Below are 21,504 nucleotides of genomic sequence, written 5' to 3'. Positions count from 1 at the left end.
AAAGGGTAGTAAGACTTTGGGACATACCAGAAAAACAGTGATTGAGGCAGATAGTATACTTGTATTTAAGAGAATGTAAAGTTGCCATGGTCTGAGAGCAGTATATGCTGCTCTCTCATTAGAAAGATGTGACTGGTAAGTTTAATCTGAGGATCACCACACTTTGGGTGAGAGGTGAGATTGAGAAACCAAAAAGAGAATTCAGGAGAAAGTTCTTTAGCCAAAGGGTAGTAAGACTTTGGGACATACCAGAAAAACAGTGATTGAGGCAGATAGTTGCCATGGTCTGAGAGCAGTATATGCTGCTCTCTCATTAGAAAGATGTGACTGGTAAGTTTAATCTGAGGATCACCACACTTTGGGTGAGAGGCGAGATTGAGAAGATGGGATCTTCATGTATCCTCATCCAGTACAGGAACTGAATCCACATTGTTGCTGTCAGTCTGCATTACAAACCAGCTATCCAGTCATCTGAGCTAGTCAACTCTAGATAAGCCTGTGAGGAATAAAATAATATAAAGCTATATTGATTGCATTAGATGAAGAAAGTTTGGAGGAGGTTAATGTAAAGATAAACCTGGTATTGACCAGTTATATGAATAGCCTTCCATGGTCTGCATTCTACGTAACTATACTGCCGGTGGATGCTTTGGTGAAAGTTTTTCAAGTGATCAAATGTAAGAGAAAGTTATAAAGGGTAATGTTAATAATTTGTTTAACAAGTGGAACATTGGTGATGTGAAGATTGCCATAAATTTAAGTTAAATGTGATCACATATTTGAAAGGTCTCATCAAAAAATTATCAAGCCTGAAGTAACTCTGGTAGTTTAGGATATATTGTTTTCTGAGCACCATTACACCAACCATAGGAATAGATTCTTAAAAAAAATGTGAGGCTGGGAAATATGAAGATTGTTAAAAAGGCATTTATTATGGAGCCTAACATCTCCCTGCTGCTATGGCAAATTAGCAGAAGTGGCAAATTAGCATGGTTGCCACCAGTTGCTCAAATGTCCCAATTAAGAGAAACACGCTGCCCCCACCATTATTTTACTTGCATAGGGATAGGGTTCAGTTATTGGATTTCCAGGGTATGGCTGCTGCAGGACTCATGTAGTCTTATGACTGTGGCACTATTGTTTGGACAGGCATCTCTGGGAAGTATATGACATTTCTCAATTGAACGAGTCTGTGGCTTCTTAGTTGATTGCCTCTGGTAAGATCTAGGTCTGGCTGCCTGCCCATGTGGAGTCAAGTCCCACTTTTGGTTCCAGTGATACAATTCTTTTATCTTCTGGAGAAACTAAGCTGTGGTTTCTGTAGTTAGTTTCTTTTAAAATGTGGGTGACTAATTATTTAATTCTGAAAATGAAGTTTATGAAGATAACTATTAACATCTATGTCAAAACCGCATGATTTCTCCCTGGAATCGGTGGGAAATATTGAAATGTCACCTCTGGAATGAATGCTGTTGTGCTGAATGAAGCAGAATGCAGTGTCAAATAAATATCCTGAAATTCTTGGTCTGCGATTTTGTTAGGAACTAAGAAAAATCTGTTCTTTGAATTTTTCTCCGCATCCATTCATTATTGTTTGGTACTACAGAACCTGAGTATTGTTGAATAAAGAGTCAAAACCATCAACAAATGTCTTTTTTTGAATACTCATGTCAGTGCACTTCATTTAAGAGATTAACTAAATGTAGAGTCTGAGACCATTAATGTCTTTAGACCAGCAGATGCTGCAGATTTGAAATTAAAGAAATATTGAAAAGATATGGTATGTTATAATGAGAAATTATGTCCAAAACATTTCATTTCATATTGAATGTTACATGTTTGAAGAAGTAGATCCTTTCTTTCTCTAAATTTTGTTGCAAATGATACACCTTTCAAAAATATTGTACTGCTCAGAATGATTTCTGACTTCTGGAAATGATATAATAAGTCAGGATTAGCACAATATCATGTAGTAGTTGGTCTGTCTTTGTAAGCACATTGATATGAAAATGAGAATTTGGATACTTGCTCATATTTTACGAACATATTTCTCATTTTCAGTTGACTTTGTTTTAAGAGATCCCAGAGAGAAAGAAGAAGTCAAGAAAGATGTTCCTATTCATCGTGCAGAGTAAGAGGATTATACAAAGTGAAGTTATTAAAAAAATTATTTTGTTTATATGAGGCTGCAGGAAATATTGGTTGAAATTTAACAGGAATATGTAGTTTTACATTTTTAAGTACTCATTACGGCATCTCAACTTGCATATCTGTGTGTGAGATAACATATAGCAAAGATTATTATTTGAAAATCTCTGCATTTATGATGAATATAAATGATTATAAAAATTAAGTTCCTTTTCTTCTGTATTTCTCTCATTCCTTGGTTCACTCAATGCCTTTCAGCTTATTTTCCACACATTTGTCTCTCTAGCATCTTTTCACACTATGGCTAGAATGTTACCACCTTAGCAGGGACTTGACAATGAAAATGGGGCAACTCTGATTCGGCATTCTGTTGGATAGATGGCCACAGTTTATGGGAATCAGGCAACTGACTGTTTGCGTCAGGAATGCTATCCCTTTAAAGGAGGGCCACCTGCATCGAGGAGCTGCCAGCCATCAGAGGAATGGCAGCTCAACAGTACCACTGGGAGTGCTGGATCTGTACCCAGAAAAAGAGGAAAGCATGGAAAGATCCCACTCTGTTAAGCAGATGAGTGGTGTCTGGGGACAATAGGCCAGTCTGGTAAGCCCCATTGAGGTATGATAGCTGTTGAAGGCTAAGCATCCAATTTCCTTGGAAATGTTGGTGGAAGGAGCGTGACTTGCCTTTTGTGAATTTGTGGTGAACTGCTGCATAGGTTCAGGAAAACCAAACAATACAGTGACCTGCCTGAGGTATGGAGGTAATGGTTGCTAGAATTTATTCCAGTGTGTGATGTGGGTATCTCTGCATTTGTTGCCCATCCCTAATTGAATAGTAGTTAAGAGTCAACCTTTACTATGGATCTGGAGTCATATGTGGGACAGACCAAGTAAGGATGGCAGATGAGTTGTTACAATAATTGATAGTTTGTTGTCACCATTACTGACAATAGAAGAAACTGGTCCGGTCAGAATGATGATAGTTGGCATTTCAGTGATGGCAATGCCATTGATATGCAAGTCAAGATGGTTAGATTCTCTCTTGTTGGAGATGGCCATTGTCTGGTTCTTGTATGCTGCAAATATTACTTGCCACACATGAGCCCAAGCCTTGATGTTATTCATGTGTATGGATATAGAGTTCTTCAGTATGTGAGGAGTTGACCATCAGTGAACATCTGCACATCTGATCTTTATATTTGAGGAAAGAAATCATTGATGAAGCAACTGAAAATGGTTAGATATAGGACATTATCCGGAGGAACTCTTGCCAGCAACGTCCTGTATCTGAGATGAATGACCTCCAACAACCACAACCATCTTCCTTTGTTTTAGGTATGACTCCGACCAGTGGAGGGTTTCACTATGTTTCCCTTTCACTACAGTTTTGTTAGGTCTTCCTACTGGCATACTCTGTCAAATGCTGCCTTAATATCAAGGACAGTCACTTTCAACTCATCTCTGGAATTCAGCACTTTTGTCCATGTTGGGACCAACCTGTAATGAGGTCAGTGAACTTGTTGGATTTCTACATTTATTTACCATTAAATTGACCACAGAAGTTATAGTTTCAATAAGGAACCATTTATAAGGTCATAATAAGTATCTTTTTTCTTGTAATGCGAAGACTTAAAATAAACCAAGATGTGCAGAATTAAGAAGTTACTTGATTGCAAGCAAGACGGACAAAGTGCACAGAGGAGGTTAAACACCACTTTCTTTGAAATTCTAGTTCAGACTAAAAATAATAATATAATAGCATCAGTAAGTGTGCAAACTGGAATATCCAAAACGAAGCTGAAAAATACAATACCTTTGGTAAACAGCTAGTATTGTGAGTTCTTTCCAATTACTACCTCTTTCCTAAATGATGCTGTTATATTCTGTTTGATGTGTGGGTGATGCTTAATAAAGAAAGGTGAGAGTTAATTTCCCTTGCAGTGTCTTAATTGAGAGAAAAAACATTCTTCACATTCTTTAATCACACGCATCAAATTTTACCAACATTAGTTGATGCAGTTTATTTTGAAGTGTGCTGTCAGAGCGTAGTCAACTTCTGGTCAAAATGGATTAATGTAGTTTCTAAAAATTTGTACGCTCTTAAAACAGAAGTTCACATGGGCATTGAATCATGTATACTGCTGTGACAAATTGTCAAGCCCTTATAAAATACAGGAATTAGCTCTCCATGACTATTGTTTTCCCAGAGGCGATCAATATAATCTTATTATTATTAAATGTAGAAGCATTACATTGTTTAAAGAATGAAGAGTCTATATATGATAAGAGATTTATCCTTTTATTCCTCTATATATAGTAATCTATTGTATAGATAATCAGCTTTGGGATATTTTGGTCTCACATCTAAGTGCAACATTTTCCTTAAAACTTTCTTCCTTGCTTTTTTTACAAAACTCTTGAAAGCCCATCTGTTCTTTCAGTCATTGCTGATTTTTTTTCTCCTGTTATCGCCAAGTGTCTGTTTCTGTTTGATTGAACTATTTAGGGATATTACTGTATCAAAGATGCTCTATAAATATTAGTTCATGTGAATTTCCATTACATACATGCAGTTTTACTGAAACATCAGATAAGCATGCATCTTTACAACAGAATGCCATAATCAATTTTAAGATGGTTGGTACCTCCCTGAAAATCTCTGTTAAATCTCAGTTAGATAAAATAATGATGCTTATGCATGTATGGATGCTAAGAAGTCTTACTCATGAAATTCGACATTGTACACATTTCATGTTTATTTTCATGTTTTCATCCTAATGCACTGTGAGCAATTTTGATCCCCTTATTTAAGGAAAGGTATTATTTCATTGGAGGTAGTTCAGAGACGATTCATTGGGAATGATCCATAGTTTGGGGGGGGAGGGTGCGGAATTGTCTTTGAGCAAAGGCTAAGTATTTGCAACTCTACTTCATAGAGTTTAGAAGAATGAGAGGTGATCTCATTGAAACATATAGGATTCTGAAGGTGCCTGACTGGGTAAGTATAAGGAGGATCTTTCCCCTAATGGAAGATTCTTAGACCAAAGGGCATAGTCTCCGAATAAATTTATGGCTGAGATGAGGAGGAATTTCTTCTCTCAGAAGGTTGTGAGTCTTTGAAATTCCTTGCCACCGTGAGTTGTGTGGACAATGTCCTTGTGGATATTTAAACCTGGGATAGATGGATTCTTGATCAGTAGGGGAATCGAGAGTTACAGGGAATTGGCAGGAAACTGGATGTGACAAGTAGGGTGGCATGGAAGCACAATGGTGTCACAGCGCCAGAGCTGCCGGGCTTGATTCCAGTCTCGGGCAACTGTCTGTGTGGAGTTTGCACACTCCCCGGGTCTGCGTGTGTTTCCTCCGGTTGTTCTGGTTTCCTCCCACAGTCCAAAGATGTGCAGATCAGGTGAATTGGCCATGCTAAATTTGCCACAATGTTCAGGACTCCATTTTTACAGAGCGACGAGAGAGGGCGGAGAGAAGCGAGGGCTGCTGGGAAGGGTAAGTTTTCCCCCTTAAAAAGGGACTTAACTTGGGAGTTGGGCCTCCATTTCTACAGAGCGACGAGGAGAGACGGCGGAGAGAAGCAAGGGTTGCCGGGAAGGGTAGATTTTCCCCTTTAAAAATATGGTATGCTTGCCTTCATTGGAAGTTGTATTGAGTATAAGAACTGGCAAGTCATGTCAACATTGTACAAGACATTGGTTCGGCCGCATTGAGAATACTGTGTACAGTTCTGGTCGCCACATTATTAAGAGGATGTGGACGCTTTGGAGAGGGTGCAGAGAAGGTTTACGAGGATGCTGCCTGATATGGAAGTTGCTAGCTATGAAGAAAGGTTGAGTAGGTTAGGTTTATTTTCATTAGAAAAAAGGAGATTGAGGGGGGACCTTATTGAGGTTTACAAAATCATGAAGAGTATAGACAGGGTGGATAAAAACAAGCTTTTTCCGAGGGTGAAGGATTCAATAACGAGACGTCACGCTTTCAAGGTGAGAGGTGGAAAGTTTAAGGGGGATACACGTGGCAAGTACTTCACATAGAGGGTATGCGTTTGGACCGCGTTGCCAGCAGAGATGGTAGAGACAGGCATGGTAGATTCATTTAAAATGCGTCTGGATAAATGCATGAGTAGATGGGGAGTAGAGGGATACAGATGCTTCGGAATTGACCGACAAGTTTAGACAGTACATTTGGATCGGCTCAGGCTTGGAGGGCCGAAGGACCTGTTCCTGGGCTGTAAATTTACTTTCTTCATTGTTCTATATTTGAATAAATTAATTAAATAAGTAGAGATGGCTGGATAGGTGATGTGCTGTAGCTGTATGATGTGGAAGCTGGCTAACCCCATTGTGAACAGCGGTGACTACATCTATAGCAAGTATTGGTTGCTGGAAGAACTCCGGGTGAGAATTGATGATTTGGAATCTGAGCTTCAAACATTGCGGCACATCGGGTGGGGGAGAGTTACTTGGTTGCTTTGTTTCAGGAGGCAGTCACACCCGGTAAATTAAGTAATTCAAATTCAGTTAGTGATCAGGAACAATAGGGTGTGACTGTAAGTGAGGCAGGTAGGGCATTCTGAGTTCAGGAGTGGGGGAGCCTCAGCCCTTGACCTTGTCCAACAGGTATGAGACTTCTGCTTCCTGTATGGATGAGGAAAAAGGCTGTGGATAGGATGAGTCAGCTGACCACAGCAGCATGATACAGAAGGTCATTCAAGAGAGGGAAGCAAAAAGACAAGTAGTTGTTATAGGCGATTCTATAATTAAGGTGATAGATAGTGTCCTTTGCGAGCTGGGTGGGGAGTCCCAGATGGTGTGTTGCCTGCCCGGTGTCAGGGGGTAGGACATCTCCGACCGGCTTGAAAGGATATTGGAGCGGTTGTTGTGGTCCACATTGGTACTAACAACATAGGCAAGCCTAGGAAGGAGGACTTATTTGGGGAGTATTAAGCATGAGGAAGGAAATTGAAGAACAGGTCCTCAAGGGTTATAATCTTTGGATTACTGCCCGAGCCATGTACTAATTGGCATAGGGATAAGAAAATTAGGGAAGTAAACATGTGGCTAAGAAATTGGTGTGGGAAAGAAGGTTTCCATTTCATGGGACATTAGCATCAGCTTTGGAACCGGGATGGTCTTCACCTGAAGTGTTCTGGAACCAGTGTTCTGGCAAAAAGGATAAATAGGATGGTCATTAGGACTTTAAACTTGTGAGTCGGGGGAAGGGAAAGGGAAAGCAACAGGGAGTATGGAGTCAAGTAGAAAGATAAGCAGCAGGTTAGCATGTGTGCAGGATTTAAGTTCATGGCAGACTAGGAATGAAGCAAAAGGGAAAGATAACTTAGGACACATTACTAGAGATGTTGGAAATCACGAGGCTAAGAAAATTAGCATTAAAGCACTTTACCTGAATGCTCGTAGTATTCGTAACAAAGTAGATGAATTAACGGCACAAATCATTGTGAATGATTATGATGTGGTAGGCATCACAGAGACGTGGTTGCAGGGGGTTCAGGACTGGCAGTTAAATATTCAAGGATTTACAACTTATCAAATAGACAGGAAGGTGGGAAGAGGGGGCAGGGTTGCCTTGTTAGTTAAGAGTGAAATTAAATCTATGGCACTGAATGACATGGGGTCAGATGATGTGGTGTCTGTGTGGGTGGAGTTGAGGAACCATAAAGGCAAAAAAAACCATAATGGGAGTTATGTACAGACCTCCCAGCAGTGGTCAGGACCAGGGGTGCAAGATGTATCAGGAAATAGATAGGGCATGTCAGAAAGGCAAAGTCACAGTGATCTTGGGGGACTTCAATAGGCAAATGGACTGGTTGAATGATGTTGCCAGTGGACCCAAAGAAAGGAATGCTTACAGGATGGCTTTTTGGAATATCATGTGATGGAGCCCACAAGTGAGCAGGCTATTCTGGACTTAGTGCTATATAATGAGCCAGACTTTATAAAAGATCTTAAAGTAAGGGAACACTTAAGAGGCAGCGATTATAATATGGTAGAGTTCAGTCTGCAGTTGGAAGGAGAGAAGGCAAAATCGGATGTAATGGTGTTACAGTTAAATAAAGGTAATTACAGGGGCATGAGAGAGGAACTGACGAAAATTGACTGGAAGCACAGCCTACTGGGGAAGACAGTAGAGCAACAATGACAGGAGTTTCTAGGTGTAATTGAGGACACAGTACAGAGGTTCATCCCAAGAAAAGAAAGATTATCCCGGTGGGGGAGGGGGATTAGACAACCATGGCTAACAAAGTAAGTCGGGAAATGTCTCAAAGAAAAAGAGAGAACCTGCAAAGTGGCCAAGAGCACTGTGAAATCAGAAGATTGGGAAGACTACAAAAACAGAGAATAACAAAGAGAGAAATAAGGAAGGAGAGGATCAAATATGAAGGTAAGCTAGCCAGTAATAACAGAAATGATAGTAAAAGTTTCTTTCAATACATAAGAAACAAACTAGAGGCAAAAGTAGAAATTGGGCCACTCCAAATTGATGCAAGAAGGCTAGTGCTGGAAGATAAGGAAATAGCTGACGAGCTTAATAAGTACTTTGTGTCAGTCTTCACAGTGGAAAACATGAGAAAACTCCCAATAATTAAGGGGAGTCAGGGGGCAGAATTGAGAATGGTAGCCATTACAAAGAGAAAGTGCTAGAAAGTCTAAAAATTGATAAATTTCCTGGCTCCGATGGGCTACATCCTAGAGTACTGAGGGAGATGGCTGAAGAAATAGCGGAGGCGTTGGTTGTAATATTTCAAAAATCACCGGAGTCAGGGAAAGTCCCAGACGATTGGAAAATGACTGTTGTAACCCCTTTGTTCAAGAAAGGATCAAGACAAAAGATGTAAAATTATAGGCTGATTAGCCTAACCTTGGTTGTATGTAAAATTCTAGAAACCATCATTAAGGATAAGATCTCTAAATTCTTGGAAGTGCAGGGTTGAATTAGAATAAGTCATCATGGATTTAGTAAGGGGGGGTCATGTCTGACAAACCTGTTAGAATTCTTTGAAGAGGTAACACGTAGGTTAGACCAGGGAAATCCAGTAGATGTTATCTATCTAGACTTCCAAAGGGTCTTTGTTAAGGAGTCTCACCGGAGGCTGCTGAGTAAGGTGAGGGCCCACGGTGTTCGAGGTGAGCTATTGGCATGGATTGAGGATTGGCTGTCTGACAGAAGCCAGAGAGTTGGGATAAAAGGTTCTTTTTCAGAATGGCAGCTGGTGACAAGTAGTGTTCCGCAGGGTTCAGTGTTGGGTCACAGATGTTCACTTTATATATTAATAATCTGGATGAAGAGACTGGGGGCATTCTGGCAAAGTTCACCGATGATACAAAGTTAGGTGGACAGGCAGGTAGTACTAAGGAGGTGGGGAGGCTGCACAAAGATTTAGACAATTTAGGAGAATGGTCCAGGAAATGGCTGATGAATTCAATGTGAGCAAATGCGAGGTCTTGTACTTTGGAAAAAAAGAATACAGGCATGGTCTATTTCCTAAACAGTGAGAAAATTCATAAAGCCAAAGTACAGACAGATCTGGGCGTGCTAGACCAGGATTCTGTAAATGTTGACTTCAGGTTGAATCCATGGTTAAGAAAGCAAATGTCATGTTGTCATTTATCTCAACAGGGTTGGAATGTAAAAGCAGTGATGAACTTCTGAGACTTTATACAGCTCTAGTTAGGCCCCATTTAGAATACTGGGTCCAATTTTGGGCCCCACACCTCAGGAAGGATATACTCGCTGGAGCGTGTCCAGCGGAGATTCACGTGGATGATCCCTGGAATAGTAGGCCTAACATACGATGAACGGCTGAGGATGCTGGGATTGTTTTCATTGGAGTTTAGAAGGTTGCGGGGAGATCTAATAGAAACTTACAAGATAAACTTACTTAGAAAGGGTGGACGCTGGGAATTTGTTTCTGTTCGGCGAGGAGACTAGGACCTGTGGGCACAGCCTTAGAATTAGTGGGGTTCAGTTTAGAATGGAAATGAGGAGACATTTCTTCAGCAAGAGAGTGATGGGCCTGTCGAATTCATTACTGTGGAGCACAGTGGAGGCTGGGACGTTAAATGTCTTCAAAGCAGAAATGGATAAATTCTGGATCTTGCAAGGAATTAAGGGCTATGGGGAGAGTGCAGGTAAGTGGAGTTGAAATGCCCATCAGCCATGATTAAATGGCAGAGTGGACTCGATGGGCTGAATGGCCTTACTTCCATTCCTATGTCTTATGGTCTTATGGATTGTGCAGGGTAGGTGCACTGGTCAGGGGTAAATATAGGGTAGGGGAATGGGTCTGGGTGGGTTACTCTTCAGAGGGTCAGTGGGGACTTGTTGGGCCAAAGAGCTGTTTCCACACTGTAGGGAATCTAATTCTAATTCTTGTAGGAACTTTAATTCTAAAGTGGTGGTCCAGCCATGATCCTATTGAGTGGTAGATCAGGCTCAAGGCACTGAATCATCTATTCCTGTTCCTATTTCTTATGGTCTTATGGTTTGATTCTATGAAATTTTATCTTATATTTCCACACTGTAAGTAATCTAATCTAATCTAAAAAAAACCTATGACAAAATGTTGTGTGACTTATATTTCTTCATATTTTTAAGGTTGGAAATTGTACCAAAGCCATGGAACAAGTCATTTTTGGTAGCACGAAACTTAATCAAGGCAAACCTTAATTCAGTGAATCCCACTATGTTGGCAGTCCTGGATCTCTGGCAAAGTTCTTTTCAGTGAGTTCTTATCCTAAAATTAAACATGGTAACTAAATCTTTAATTGAAATCAAACAACTTCCATTCTGGAAATTGCTTTTTCTTTAGTGGGTAGGAGAGACAATCAGCAATGGATTGTTGAGATTGTAATTATGAAAAAAAAACAAGTGCATGGAGACTTTAAATATGAAAAATAAAGTATGAGTTCACTCTACATCTTTAGCAGCATTCTAATTAGAAATCAGGTGTTGTGGAACAGATGCTGGCATTTGTCTACTCTTCCTTCTGCTGTATAAATGTTTGGTACAATTTAAACAGAAGTTTACTTCTGTAAACTTAACAAATTTTCATAGTTATGATAGCAAAGAATGACATTGATCATTGGATTACATTGTTCAGAGTAATTCCCAACCATGGACAATTGAATAACAAATCTTGTTATTCAAGACTTTAATTCCATTTCATTTTTAGCAATAGAAAATAATTAAAGTAATACAATGAAAAAAAATAGCTGGGTTCGAAGAAAGTATTTGTGTATTTATCCTGACCTTAATTATATTGTAAAATAAGAAAAGATTCAGGCATTCATAGCATAACAATGAGAAATAATGGTCCCAGTGAAATAGCAAATGTGATTCTGTAATGTAAAACAAATCAGTATTTCTTTGAGAATTATCTTATATTTAGTGACTATTACTCACCATTAATGCCATGTAATTAAAAAAAAGATTGATTCATTACTAAATGGTAGGTTAGAATTAGTTGAAATAATTAAGTATTAGTTGACCTCTGATAAAACTGGATGATGTGCCACTTGACAATGATGGAATGAATTTAACAGCCAAAGAAAAACTCACATAGTGTCAGGTCCTTGACCCGGATTTGGTCTCCAATCATTCCCCTCTGTCTCCCCAGCAGTCATTCACTGTTATTCCCTATTAGTGGGTTAGTTTTGTTAACATTCTTTCCTTTTGTTTCAATCAGTTGCTTATAAAAGTTAGTTTAAGCTCTGTGAACATGCATCTCCAATTGTGTGGCTAAGACCTTTAAAATAACTCGCCCAAAGGCATTAATCTCCATTTTATGTGAGTGTGTATCTGGTATATGATATTAGATTCATACTTGTTTTTGGCTCCTCTGTTTATGTATTTAAGGGATAAGATCAACTAATCATTTTTATTTTAGCACGAAAGGCACCCATCATAGAGTGGGCAATTCATGTTCGGTCTTTAGCAGTTCCACCTTATAAACGTCTGCCCCTGTAATTTTCTTTCTACCTAATGCACTGCACTACATATTGCCCTGGTATTGCTATCTATTTGTGCTCCCATCTACATTACTTAAGTTATGCCTGTTTAAAAGATTCTTTAAAAACCTTAAGAAGCAAAGGGAATCCATATATCGACAAAGATACATTTATGTATGTCACAAAATGATTTTTTTCTCTTGCCTTCTGTGACTTTGAAAATAGAGAGTATGATGCTTTTAAGTTTAGTTGCAATAAATTATAAATTTGTTATGAGTTTTTGCGATATTTTATTTGTTGTTGGAAATGGAATAAAATGGTGCATGAAAATAATTATTTTCCTTTTACAGGCAACTACGGTTCATTGATGTTGATGAATTTCGTAATCGTAAAGATTCAATGGAACTAACTACATTCCAGATCTTGTTTATGAGGCAAATTGAATCTGTGAAAGATAAACTTCTTAAAAAGTATGACCATTCAAAAAAAAAGTCAGAATTAATAATTATTTGTACTTCTTTCAATTTGGATTGATCCTCAAAATCTATAAAAAAGAGGGATGGGGATGGGGATGATGATGAGGATGGAGATGGGGCAGCAAATGCTTGATATACCATGGAAAATTGAAAACAAAAAGGTGGTGCAGTGGCTCAGTGGTTAGTACTGCTTCCTCACAGTGCCAGGGACCAGCATTCAATTCTAGCCTCAGACGACTATCTGTATGGAGTTTGCACATTCTCTCTGTGTCTACGTGAGTTTCCTCCCACAACCCAGAGATGTGCAGGTTAATTGAATTGGCCAAGTAAATTGCCCATAGTATTCAGGAAAATGTGTAGGTTAAGTGCATTAGTTAACGGTAGGGGAATGGGTCTGGGTGGGTTACTGTTCGGAGGGCTGGTGTGGACTTGTTGGGCCAGATGGCCTGTTTCCACAGTGTAGGGATTCTGATATCTTAATCATTCAATTTTGATGCATATTTTTCGAATAAACAAAGGTTCTCCCTAAAGTTATGTTTGTGTAATCTACAAGTAAAATAAATATTCAAATTTTTATAACTTTTATTTCCAGGGAAAAATAAACTTTCATATATATTTTATAACTGGTGTTTTTATGTAATGTGTTTTAGATGGTTTCCTGAAGTCCAAAATATTTATTACTTAGGAAATAAACGGAAGCAGGTTCCCAGTATTGCAAATCGTGCCAAATTAATGTCTTTCTTTAATTGTGCTGCTACTCTGATGACTTCACAACTTCAAAGCTTAACCCTAAAATCTATTCAAGACTACACGGATCTGATTGTACAGCGACCGGTACGTATGTCAACAATGTGCAATGTTATGCACATTTCTTCATTAATTAACATCGTGCAGTTAATAGAAATCTTCTTACAGTCATGTATCCCAGATAATATATTAAAGGTGTTACTTTATTGATGATCTTAGAAGGGAAGGTTTAAATTTACATTTTAGAGTTATTCCCTTCAAAATCTAATGTGTAAGCCACACCTGAGCATGACTCACTTGCCGAACATATTTGCTGCTGTTATAGTTGAAACAACAAAAAGTGGCACAATTCATGAATAAGCAATTTCAGAAATGGTTTCACCATTTTCTAACATGTATTATTGGAAAGCATGATAGCTCCAATTTTGCTATATTGCATATTATGTGTGCACATGACTGTTGTATGAGTGCACTAGTATCCATAAGATGGGAATGCTTGCATCGAACTTTATAATACAAAGCACTGATACCCATTTTGAATAGATTTCAGGGACCAGAAAAAATTTATCCGGCAAGATTGATTCCGACCACGCTTAGAGGGGAACTGTTAAATTTAACAATGGGTCAGCTCTTGTAACTACACACACTTCTTTTCTTTCTGCTCCAAATAATTAAATTATTTTACCAATATTGTATAAACAAATACAATCTGGTTTTTGCTTCATTCAGTTTATTTTGTCTTGTTTTTATTATAACTACAAAAAGAAGTGCTGGCATTCTGTGAGAAAACACTTCGAACAAGGTAGTTATCTTCAACAAAGAGAATAATATACTTGCAATAGCATCCATTGGCTGATGGAATTTTAAATGCAAAAAATGTTCATACAGCTATTTAAGATTCTTCTGTAAAATTCATGAGATGAGAAATGTGTGCATATTATTTTAGTAATAAGATCCATATCTACATTGTTCCTTTGTCCTTACAGACCATCAAAACTTGAATGGAATAATCACCTATATGTGATAGAATGAGATTCATTTATGTCATTATAATTACATGACTTTGACATGTGAAAAAGGAAGCCAAGTCTAGAATGAGCATGTGAAGAGAGAGGTCTTGGAGATATATACTAAAGAATTGTATTTGATAATCTGATATGTAAAGATTTGAATAAAGGAGTGTTACCTTTCAGAAAGAGTTGAAGAGCCTTATATTCGAGAGAAAGAACAAGTAGCCTCAGAGACGATGTATATGTGCAGATATCCACAGCTGGAGATATCCATACTGGTATCTCAATATGAAGATAGCAGTATTGTCTTAAAACACGAAATAAAGCATGGTTACAAATAGTGAGAGAAACCTTCAAAGTTAAGGCAGTCCTAGGGCACAGCTGAAAAGGGGGTTCTCCAAAAGTAGTAGAGAACTTTGAAGACTTAAAAGATGCAGCTGAGTAAAAAAGTGGGTGAAGTCTAATTCCATCAAAATTTGCCTTGCCCCAATTTAGAACTTGAATCTGTGGACAAGTTTTGTCCCTTTCCACAACTATTTTAAAATTAATAGATCAATGGTCACTGGTCCCAAAGTACTCCCCTACTTTCACTTCCATCACCTGTCCTGCCCTATTTCCCAAGAGTAGGTCGGTTTGCCCCACTTTGAGTAGGACCCTCTGTATATTGTTTGAGGAAACCTTCCTGAATGCACTTAACAATTTCCACCCTATCTTAGCGCTTAACGCTCTGGCAGTCCCAGTCAATGTTAGGAAAATTAAAATCCCCTACTATGGCACCCTATTGCTTCCGGCAATCTCCCTGCATATTTGTTCCTCTAAGTCCTGTTGCTTATTTGGGGGCCTATACTACAATGCCAATAATGTCACCATCCTCTTCGTGTGTTTTAGCTCCAAACACAAAGCCTCACTGCATGATCTTTCAGTTATTTCATCTCTGGGTCCACTGCTGTATGTCATTTTTATAAATGACCTGGATGAGGACGTGAAGGTTAGTAAATTTACGATGACACTAAGATCGGTGGAGTTGTGACAATGTGGAAGGATGTTGCAGGTTTGCAGAGGCACATGGATAAGCTGCAGAGCTGGGCTAAGCGGTGGCAAATGGTGTTTAATGTGGAAAAGTGTGAGGTGATTCACTTTGGAAGGAACAACAGGAATAAAGAGTGCTGGGCTAATGGTAAGATTCTTGTCAGTGTAGATGAGTAGAGTGATCTCGGTGTCCATGTACACAGATCCCTGAAAGTTGCCACCCAGGTTGATAGGGTTGTTAAGAAGGTATATGGTGTGTTAGCTTTCATTGTTAGAGCGATTGAGCTTCGGAGCCACGAGGTCGTGTTGCAGCTGTACAAAACTCTGTTGAGGCTGCACTTGGAGTACTGCGTACAGTTCTGGTCACTGCAGAGTTCAGAGGCGATTTACTACGATGTTGCCTGGTATAGAGGAAAGGTCTTATGAGGAAAGGCCGAGGAACTTGAGGCTGTTTTCATTAGAGATAAGAAGGTTGAGAGGTGACTTAATTGAGACATATAAGATAATCAGAGGTTTAGATAGGACGGACATTGAGAGCCTTTCTTTCTCGCCTGGTGATGGCTAGTATGAGGGGACATAGCTTTAAATTAAGGGTTGATAGATGGAGGACAGATGTCAGAGCTAGTTTCTTTACTCAGAGAGTAGTAGGGCCGTGGAACGCCCTTCCTGCAACAGTAGTAGACTTGCCAACTTTAAGGGTATTTAAACATATGGATGAAAATGGAATAGTGTAGGATATATAGGCTTTAGGTTTGTTTCACAGGTCGGTGCAACATTGAGGGCTGAAGGGCCTGTACTGTGTTGTTATGTTCTATGTTCTAAGGTTCTGAAATCAGACCAAGACATCAGAAGATTTTGATATTCTGGTCGGGAAGAGACAGCAGAAGATTACAGGGCTAGAGAGCAGAAGACTGAAAGGCAAGACAAAAAAAACGCTGAAGTCTTTGAAGCTAAAGCAGAAAGTGGCAATACTCTGGAGAGGAAAAGTATAGAATCAGAAACTTTGACAGTAAGAAGGAAAAATCCAAGTACTCACCATTCAGATGTTTGTCGCAATACTTTTAATAGAATCCTTACAGTGTGGAAATAGGCCCTTCGGCCCAACAAGTCCACACCAATCCTCTGAAGGGTATCCCACCAAACCTATTCCCCATTACCGTACATTTATCCCTGACTAATGCACCTAACCTACACCTCCCTGAACACTATGAGCAATTTAGCATGGCCAGTTCACCTAATGTGCACACCTTTAGAACGTGGAAGGAAACCAGAGCACCTGGAGGAAATCCATGCAGACACAGAGAGAATGTGCAAACACCACACAGACAGTCGCCCTGAGACTAGAATTGAACCCGGGTCCCTGGCGCTGTGAGCCACTGTGCCACCCACAGACTATGTGATAGTCTGCAGAATTGCAGCTTTACTGAGATCTTGCTACTAACTTGTCCATTTATAATGTGAAAGGCCCAGATCAAGATCAGAAGTGAGAATTCTGGAAGGGACAGTTCAGCGCTTTAGACTGGCTTCAGGCTTACATGTGAAGGAGCAGTGAATAAAGTCAGCACCTTTTGAAAGCTTAAGGTCCAATAGTTGATGTTTTGGTAAGAAGAAGTGTGGTAAGAAGAAGAAGGAGAATGATGCATTAACAAAAATTCAATGTATAATTTATCCCCTAAAGAGAGAAAGAATGAGATTTAATCAGTGATACCAGTGTTTGGGAGATTGAATGAAAGCCTTTGTAATGTCGCAGGTAGATAGGATAGTGAAGAAGGCGTTTGGTATGCTTTCCTTTATTGGTCAGAGTATTGAGTACAGGAGTTGGGAGGTCATGTTGCGGCTGTACAGGACGTTGATTAGGCCATTGTTGGAATATTGCATGCAATTCTGGTCTCCTTCCTATCGGAAAGATGTTGTGAAACTTGAAAGGGTTCAGAAAAGATCTATAAGGATGTTGCCAGGGTTGGAGGATCTGAGCTACAGGGAGAGGCTGAACAGGCTGGGGCTGCTTTCCCTGAAGCGTTGGAGGCTGAGGGGTGACCTTATAGAGGTTTACAAAGTTATGAGGGGCATGGATAGGATAAATAGACAAAGTCTTTTCCCTGGGGTCGGGGAGCCCAGAACTAGAGGGCATAGGTTAAGGATGAGAGGGGAAAGATATAAAAGAGACCTAAGGGGCAATTTTTTCACGCGTATGGAATGAACTGCCAGAGGATGTGGTGGAGGCTGGTACAATTGCAACATTTAAGAGGCATTTGGATGGGTATATGAATAGGAAGGGTTTGGAGGGATATGGGCCAGGTGCTGGCAGGTGGGACTAGATTGGGTTGGGATATCTGGTCGGCTTGGACGGGTTGGACTGAAGGATCTGTTTCCATGCTGTACATCTCTAAGACTGTAAGTGTTACAGTGTTTTAGGAATTGAATAATCTTTCTTAGTGATACAGATCAAGCTGCCTCACAGAGAATGTATGTGCAGACACCCACAACCAGAGGTATACCAGACCTCAGTATGCCAATAGCTGCATTGACATATAGCATAAGATGAAATGCAATGCACTCAATGTTAAATTGTACCACTTAACATTCTGCATATAGTCTGATTAATTGCTTAGTATAATATCCTGCTACATTATTGTATGTAATGGACTGCATAGATTTAGCAAATTCCTCATGGGCAAATCTTTATTTGGATACAATTATTAAATGCTTAAAGAAAATCTTTATTTTATGCGTGCACACCCATTCAGATTTTATTAACGACAAGAAAATGCTAAAGAAGTAGAAGTGAAACCTAATGAGATATGTTTTCATTTCAATGTATATTTCTTGAATTTTATATCTAGGATTCCATACGTGTTTACGAACACCCAGGTTTCATTTTGCGACTGATTCTAAAAAACAACAGTGTTCAATTTGAACCAGAATTTAAAGATTTTGAAATAATATTCTTGAGTGTTTATGATGTCATGCTGACAACTGCAAATAAGGTGCCAAGAGTTGAGACAAAACTGTACACCGAATGGGTAAGTGAAGCTTACATTTGATTTATGTGAAAAATTAATACACTCCCAGCAATACTTTTATTTTAGCTCCTTTTAGTGGTAACTTACACGTTTTCATAATTGTTTTGAATGATACGAAATCAATTTTTTCTCAGAGGTTGAAAAAGACAAAATACTGGAGATGTTGAAAATCTGAAACAGAAAATGCTAGAGCAACTCAACATGTCTGGCAGCTTCTGGGGAGAGAGAAGCAGATTTAAAGTTTCAAGTTCAGTATGCCTTCATCAGTTCTGAAAAACGGCCATACCTGACTTGAAACATTAGTTCTGTTTCAGGATGTTGATAGTGGGGGATTCAGTGATGGTAACACTATTGAATGTCAAGGGGTGGTGGTCAGATTGCTTCTTATTGGAGATGGTCATTACCTGACATTGTGTGTGGCGTGAATATTAATTGCCACTTGTCAACCCAAGCCTGAATGTGGTCCAGATAATTGGTGAACATCCCACCATTTTATTTTATGATGAAGGGAAGGTCATTGACTAAGAAACTAAATAAGGTTGGTCCTAGGGCACTATTCTGAAGACCTCACGCAGAGATTTCCTGGAGCTGAATTGACTGACCTCCAATAATCACAATCATTTTCCTTTGTGCCAGGTATGACTCCAGCCAACGGACAGATGGCCCCCAATTACCTATTAATTCCAGCTTTGCCAGGGCTCCTTGATGCTATCCTTGCTCAAATGTGCCTTTGGTCTCAAGGGCTGTCACTTTTGCCTCACCTCTGGAATCTAGTTCTTTTGTCCATGTTTGAGCCAAGGTTGTAATGAGGTCAGGAGCTGAGTGGCCCTGGCAGAACCCAAACTTGACGTCAGTGAACAGGTTATTGCTGAGCAAGTGCTGTTTAATAGCATTGTTAATGAGAGCTTCCATCACTTTACTGATGATTGAGAGTAGACTGATTGGGCAGTAATTGGCCAGGTCAGACATTAGTTAGGCTTCATCTATTTAAATGAGGCCTGGGAATTAAATGATGCCAGTGCCTCACTCACTGTTGCATTGTAATCTAGAATTGGTTCTTACAATGAATAGTCATCAGCAAGTTGCACACTTAAGCCCACATAATGCCTCAAACATGTAATAATATCCTCGAATCTTTAGTTTAGGATTCTGTGTGCTGACATTGGTTAACTTAATTAATGTTGTTTCTGCTATAATGTAATGTAGATATTTGCTTTCCTCAGATTCTGCCAGTTTGAAAACTCCTAAGGGGGAAAGGATACCAGTCTACAGCTAGTGAATCTGATCAAGTGCTTTTAATAATTCAAATTTCTCATAATTGAGGTTTTAGGCTGACAATCAATGAGTTAAACTGGATAGGTTTATCTTGCTGATGAGGATAAGATTTTAGAACAATAAACAAAATTATGTAGGTAAGGAGAAAAACTGATTCAGAATCAGAAGTCTTTTGCTACACCTTTTATTGTGGCTGGGAAGATATTTTGTGTTGGGGGAAGGGGGAATTGATGGAAGTTGGGCATATGCTGATTCGTGGTTCAGTGCATAGAGGAGAATTTAGAATGTTAAGACAACCAGTTGAAAGGAATTGAGGTGGAGGTGGTGAAGCAATGGTATAGGAATAAAAATGGGTTAAGGGACAGAAACAAATGGAAGTGAAAGAATAGGAATTAGTTTCAATAAATATGTAACAGAAAAACAAAGTAACTGCTGAGAGGATGCTTTATTCACAACTTCTAAAATATTATTTTAGCTGTTAGCAGCTGCTTTATCCACCGTACTATTTTGTATTACCCATTATCTTCTACTTGAAATGGAAAACAGAAGGAAACAGTGGGACTGTGGAGTGGAGGATGACATGTTTGGGACCTCTGTAGTTGAGTTGGTCAAAATTTGCGAGGTCCTAAGGATGTCCCAAAATTAGTGTACAAATGTTGAATGTTCATAACATTGAATTGCATATTAACGGCCCAACATCATGACGTAGTTGAACGTGCTGGTAAATGTTGCCCTGTCTGCTGCTGGGCTCTGGATTAACCCAGAAACTGATTTTTCTGTATAAAATTTAGTATAATTTTTGTTCCCTCCATTTAACTAAAGGGGCTGACATTGACAGGCAAAAAGTCCTCTTTGTACTCACAGAGAAGAAAATTCCTGAACTCCTGGTGTCCTAACAGGCATGGATCCAATTTATTCACTCTTCAGTGTCTTTGTTAAGATTTTGGCACTGATTTCTGGAGTATGCTGAATAAGTTTGCAGATCACACCAAAATGTGAGGCAGTGTTAAACCGATGAAGTAGTGCAATTAAATCTAAAATGATTTAGATGTGCTAAGGGAGTGGGCTACACAATGGAAATAATACTTAATTTAAATGATTGTAGGACTATCTGCCTTGGTAGAACCAAATGCAGAACAAATGCTTAAGTCATTGGGAACTATACTAAAAAGTGTTAACAGACTAAAAGATCTTGTAGTCATTGTGTTAAGATCCCTAAAGATTCATGACCAAAGGATCAATGTTTTTATTACTCCTGTGAACTGTTCCAGGGACCAATATTAAGGCCATTACTTTTTTGACATGCATAAATACCTGGACTTGGGTATAGGGATTATAAACTTGAAGTTTGAAGATGATACAAAGTATCTCAGTAAGTAGTGATTGGGGTGGCTTCAAACTTCATGTGGAAATGGAAAGACTGGTAAAACGGGCAAACACAGGAAAAATGCTATTGAATGTCAGTAACAGTGAAATGCTGTTTGGAAAAAAACACAAAGAGAGAGGCAGTAAAATCTAAATGGTACGATGCTGCAGGAGTTGAAAAAGCAGAGGGACCTTGGGTTGCAAATTCGTACACTTTTGAAGATGTTGAGGCAACATGATAAGGCAGTTGAAAAAGTATATTTGCTTATTCAACAGGGACGTTAAATGCAAAAACAAGGAGGGCATTCAAAACATGAAAACGTCCTTGGTCTGGCATCAACTGAACTTTTGTGTTCAATTCTGGGTATGAAAGTGCTGGTGTTGGACTGGGGTGGACAAAGTCAGAAGTCATATGACACTAGGTTTTAGTCCAACAGGTTTATTTGAAACC

The 21,504-nt window shown here is 39.2% G+C and overlaps 1 protein-coding gene across 1 annotated transcript in view; it reads left to right on the top strand.

The window, feature by feature from the left end:
• Positions 1-21,504, top strand: part of dnah7 (dynein, axonemal, heavy chain 7) — a 414,399-nt gene that overhangs the window by 45,880 nt on the left and 347,015 nt on the right. Inside the window, exons 7-11 of the mRNA XM_043692898.1 lie at positions 2,062-2,131; positions 10,777-10,902; positions 12,479-12,598; positions 13,255-13,438; positions 18,234-18,413. Of these exons, the coding sequence (XP_043548833.1) occupies positions 2,062-2,131; positions 10,777-10,902; positions 12,479-12,598; positions 13,255-13,438; positions 18,234-18,413 (680 nt within the window). The remainder of the gene's footprint in view (positions 1-2,061; positions 2,132-10,776; positions 10,903-12,478; positions 12,599-13,254; positions 13,439-18,233; positions 18,414-21,504) is intronic.

Source organism: Chiloscyllium plagiosum, chromosome 7 (genome assembly GCF_004010195.1).
Source record: "Chiloscyllium plagiosum isolate BGI_BamShark_2017 chromosome 7, ASM401019v2, whole genome shotgun sequence".
NCBI classification, from domain to species: Eukaryota; Metazoa; Chordata; class Chondrichthyes; order Orectolobiformes; family Hemiscylliidae; genus Chiloscyllium; species Chiloscyllium plagiosum.
The sequence above is the reverse complement of the archived record's forward strand: the minus strand, read 5'-3'. Positions and strand labels throughout refer to the sequence as shown.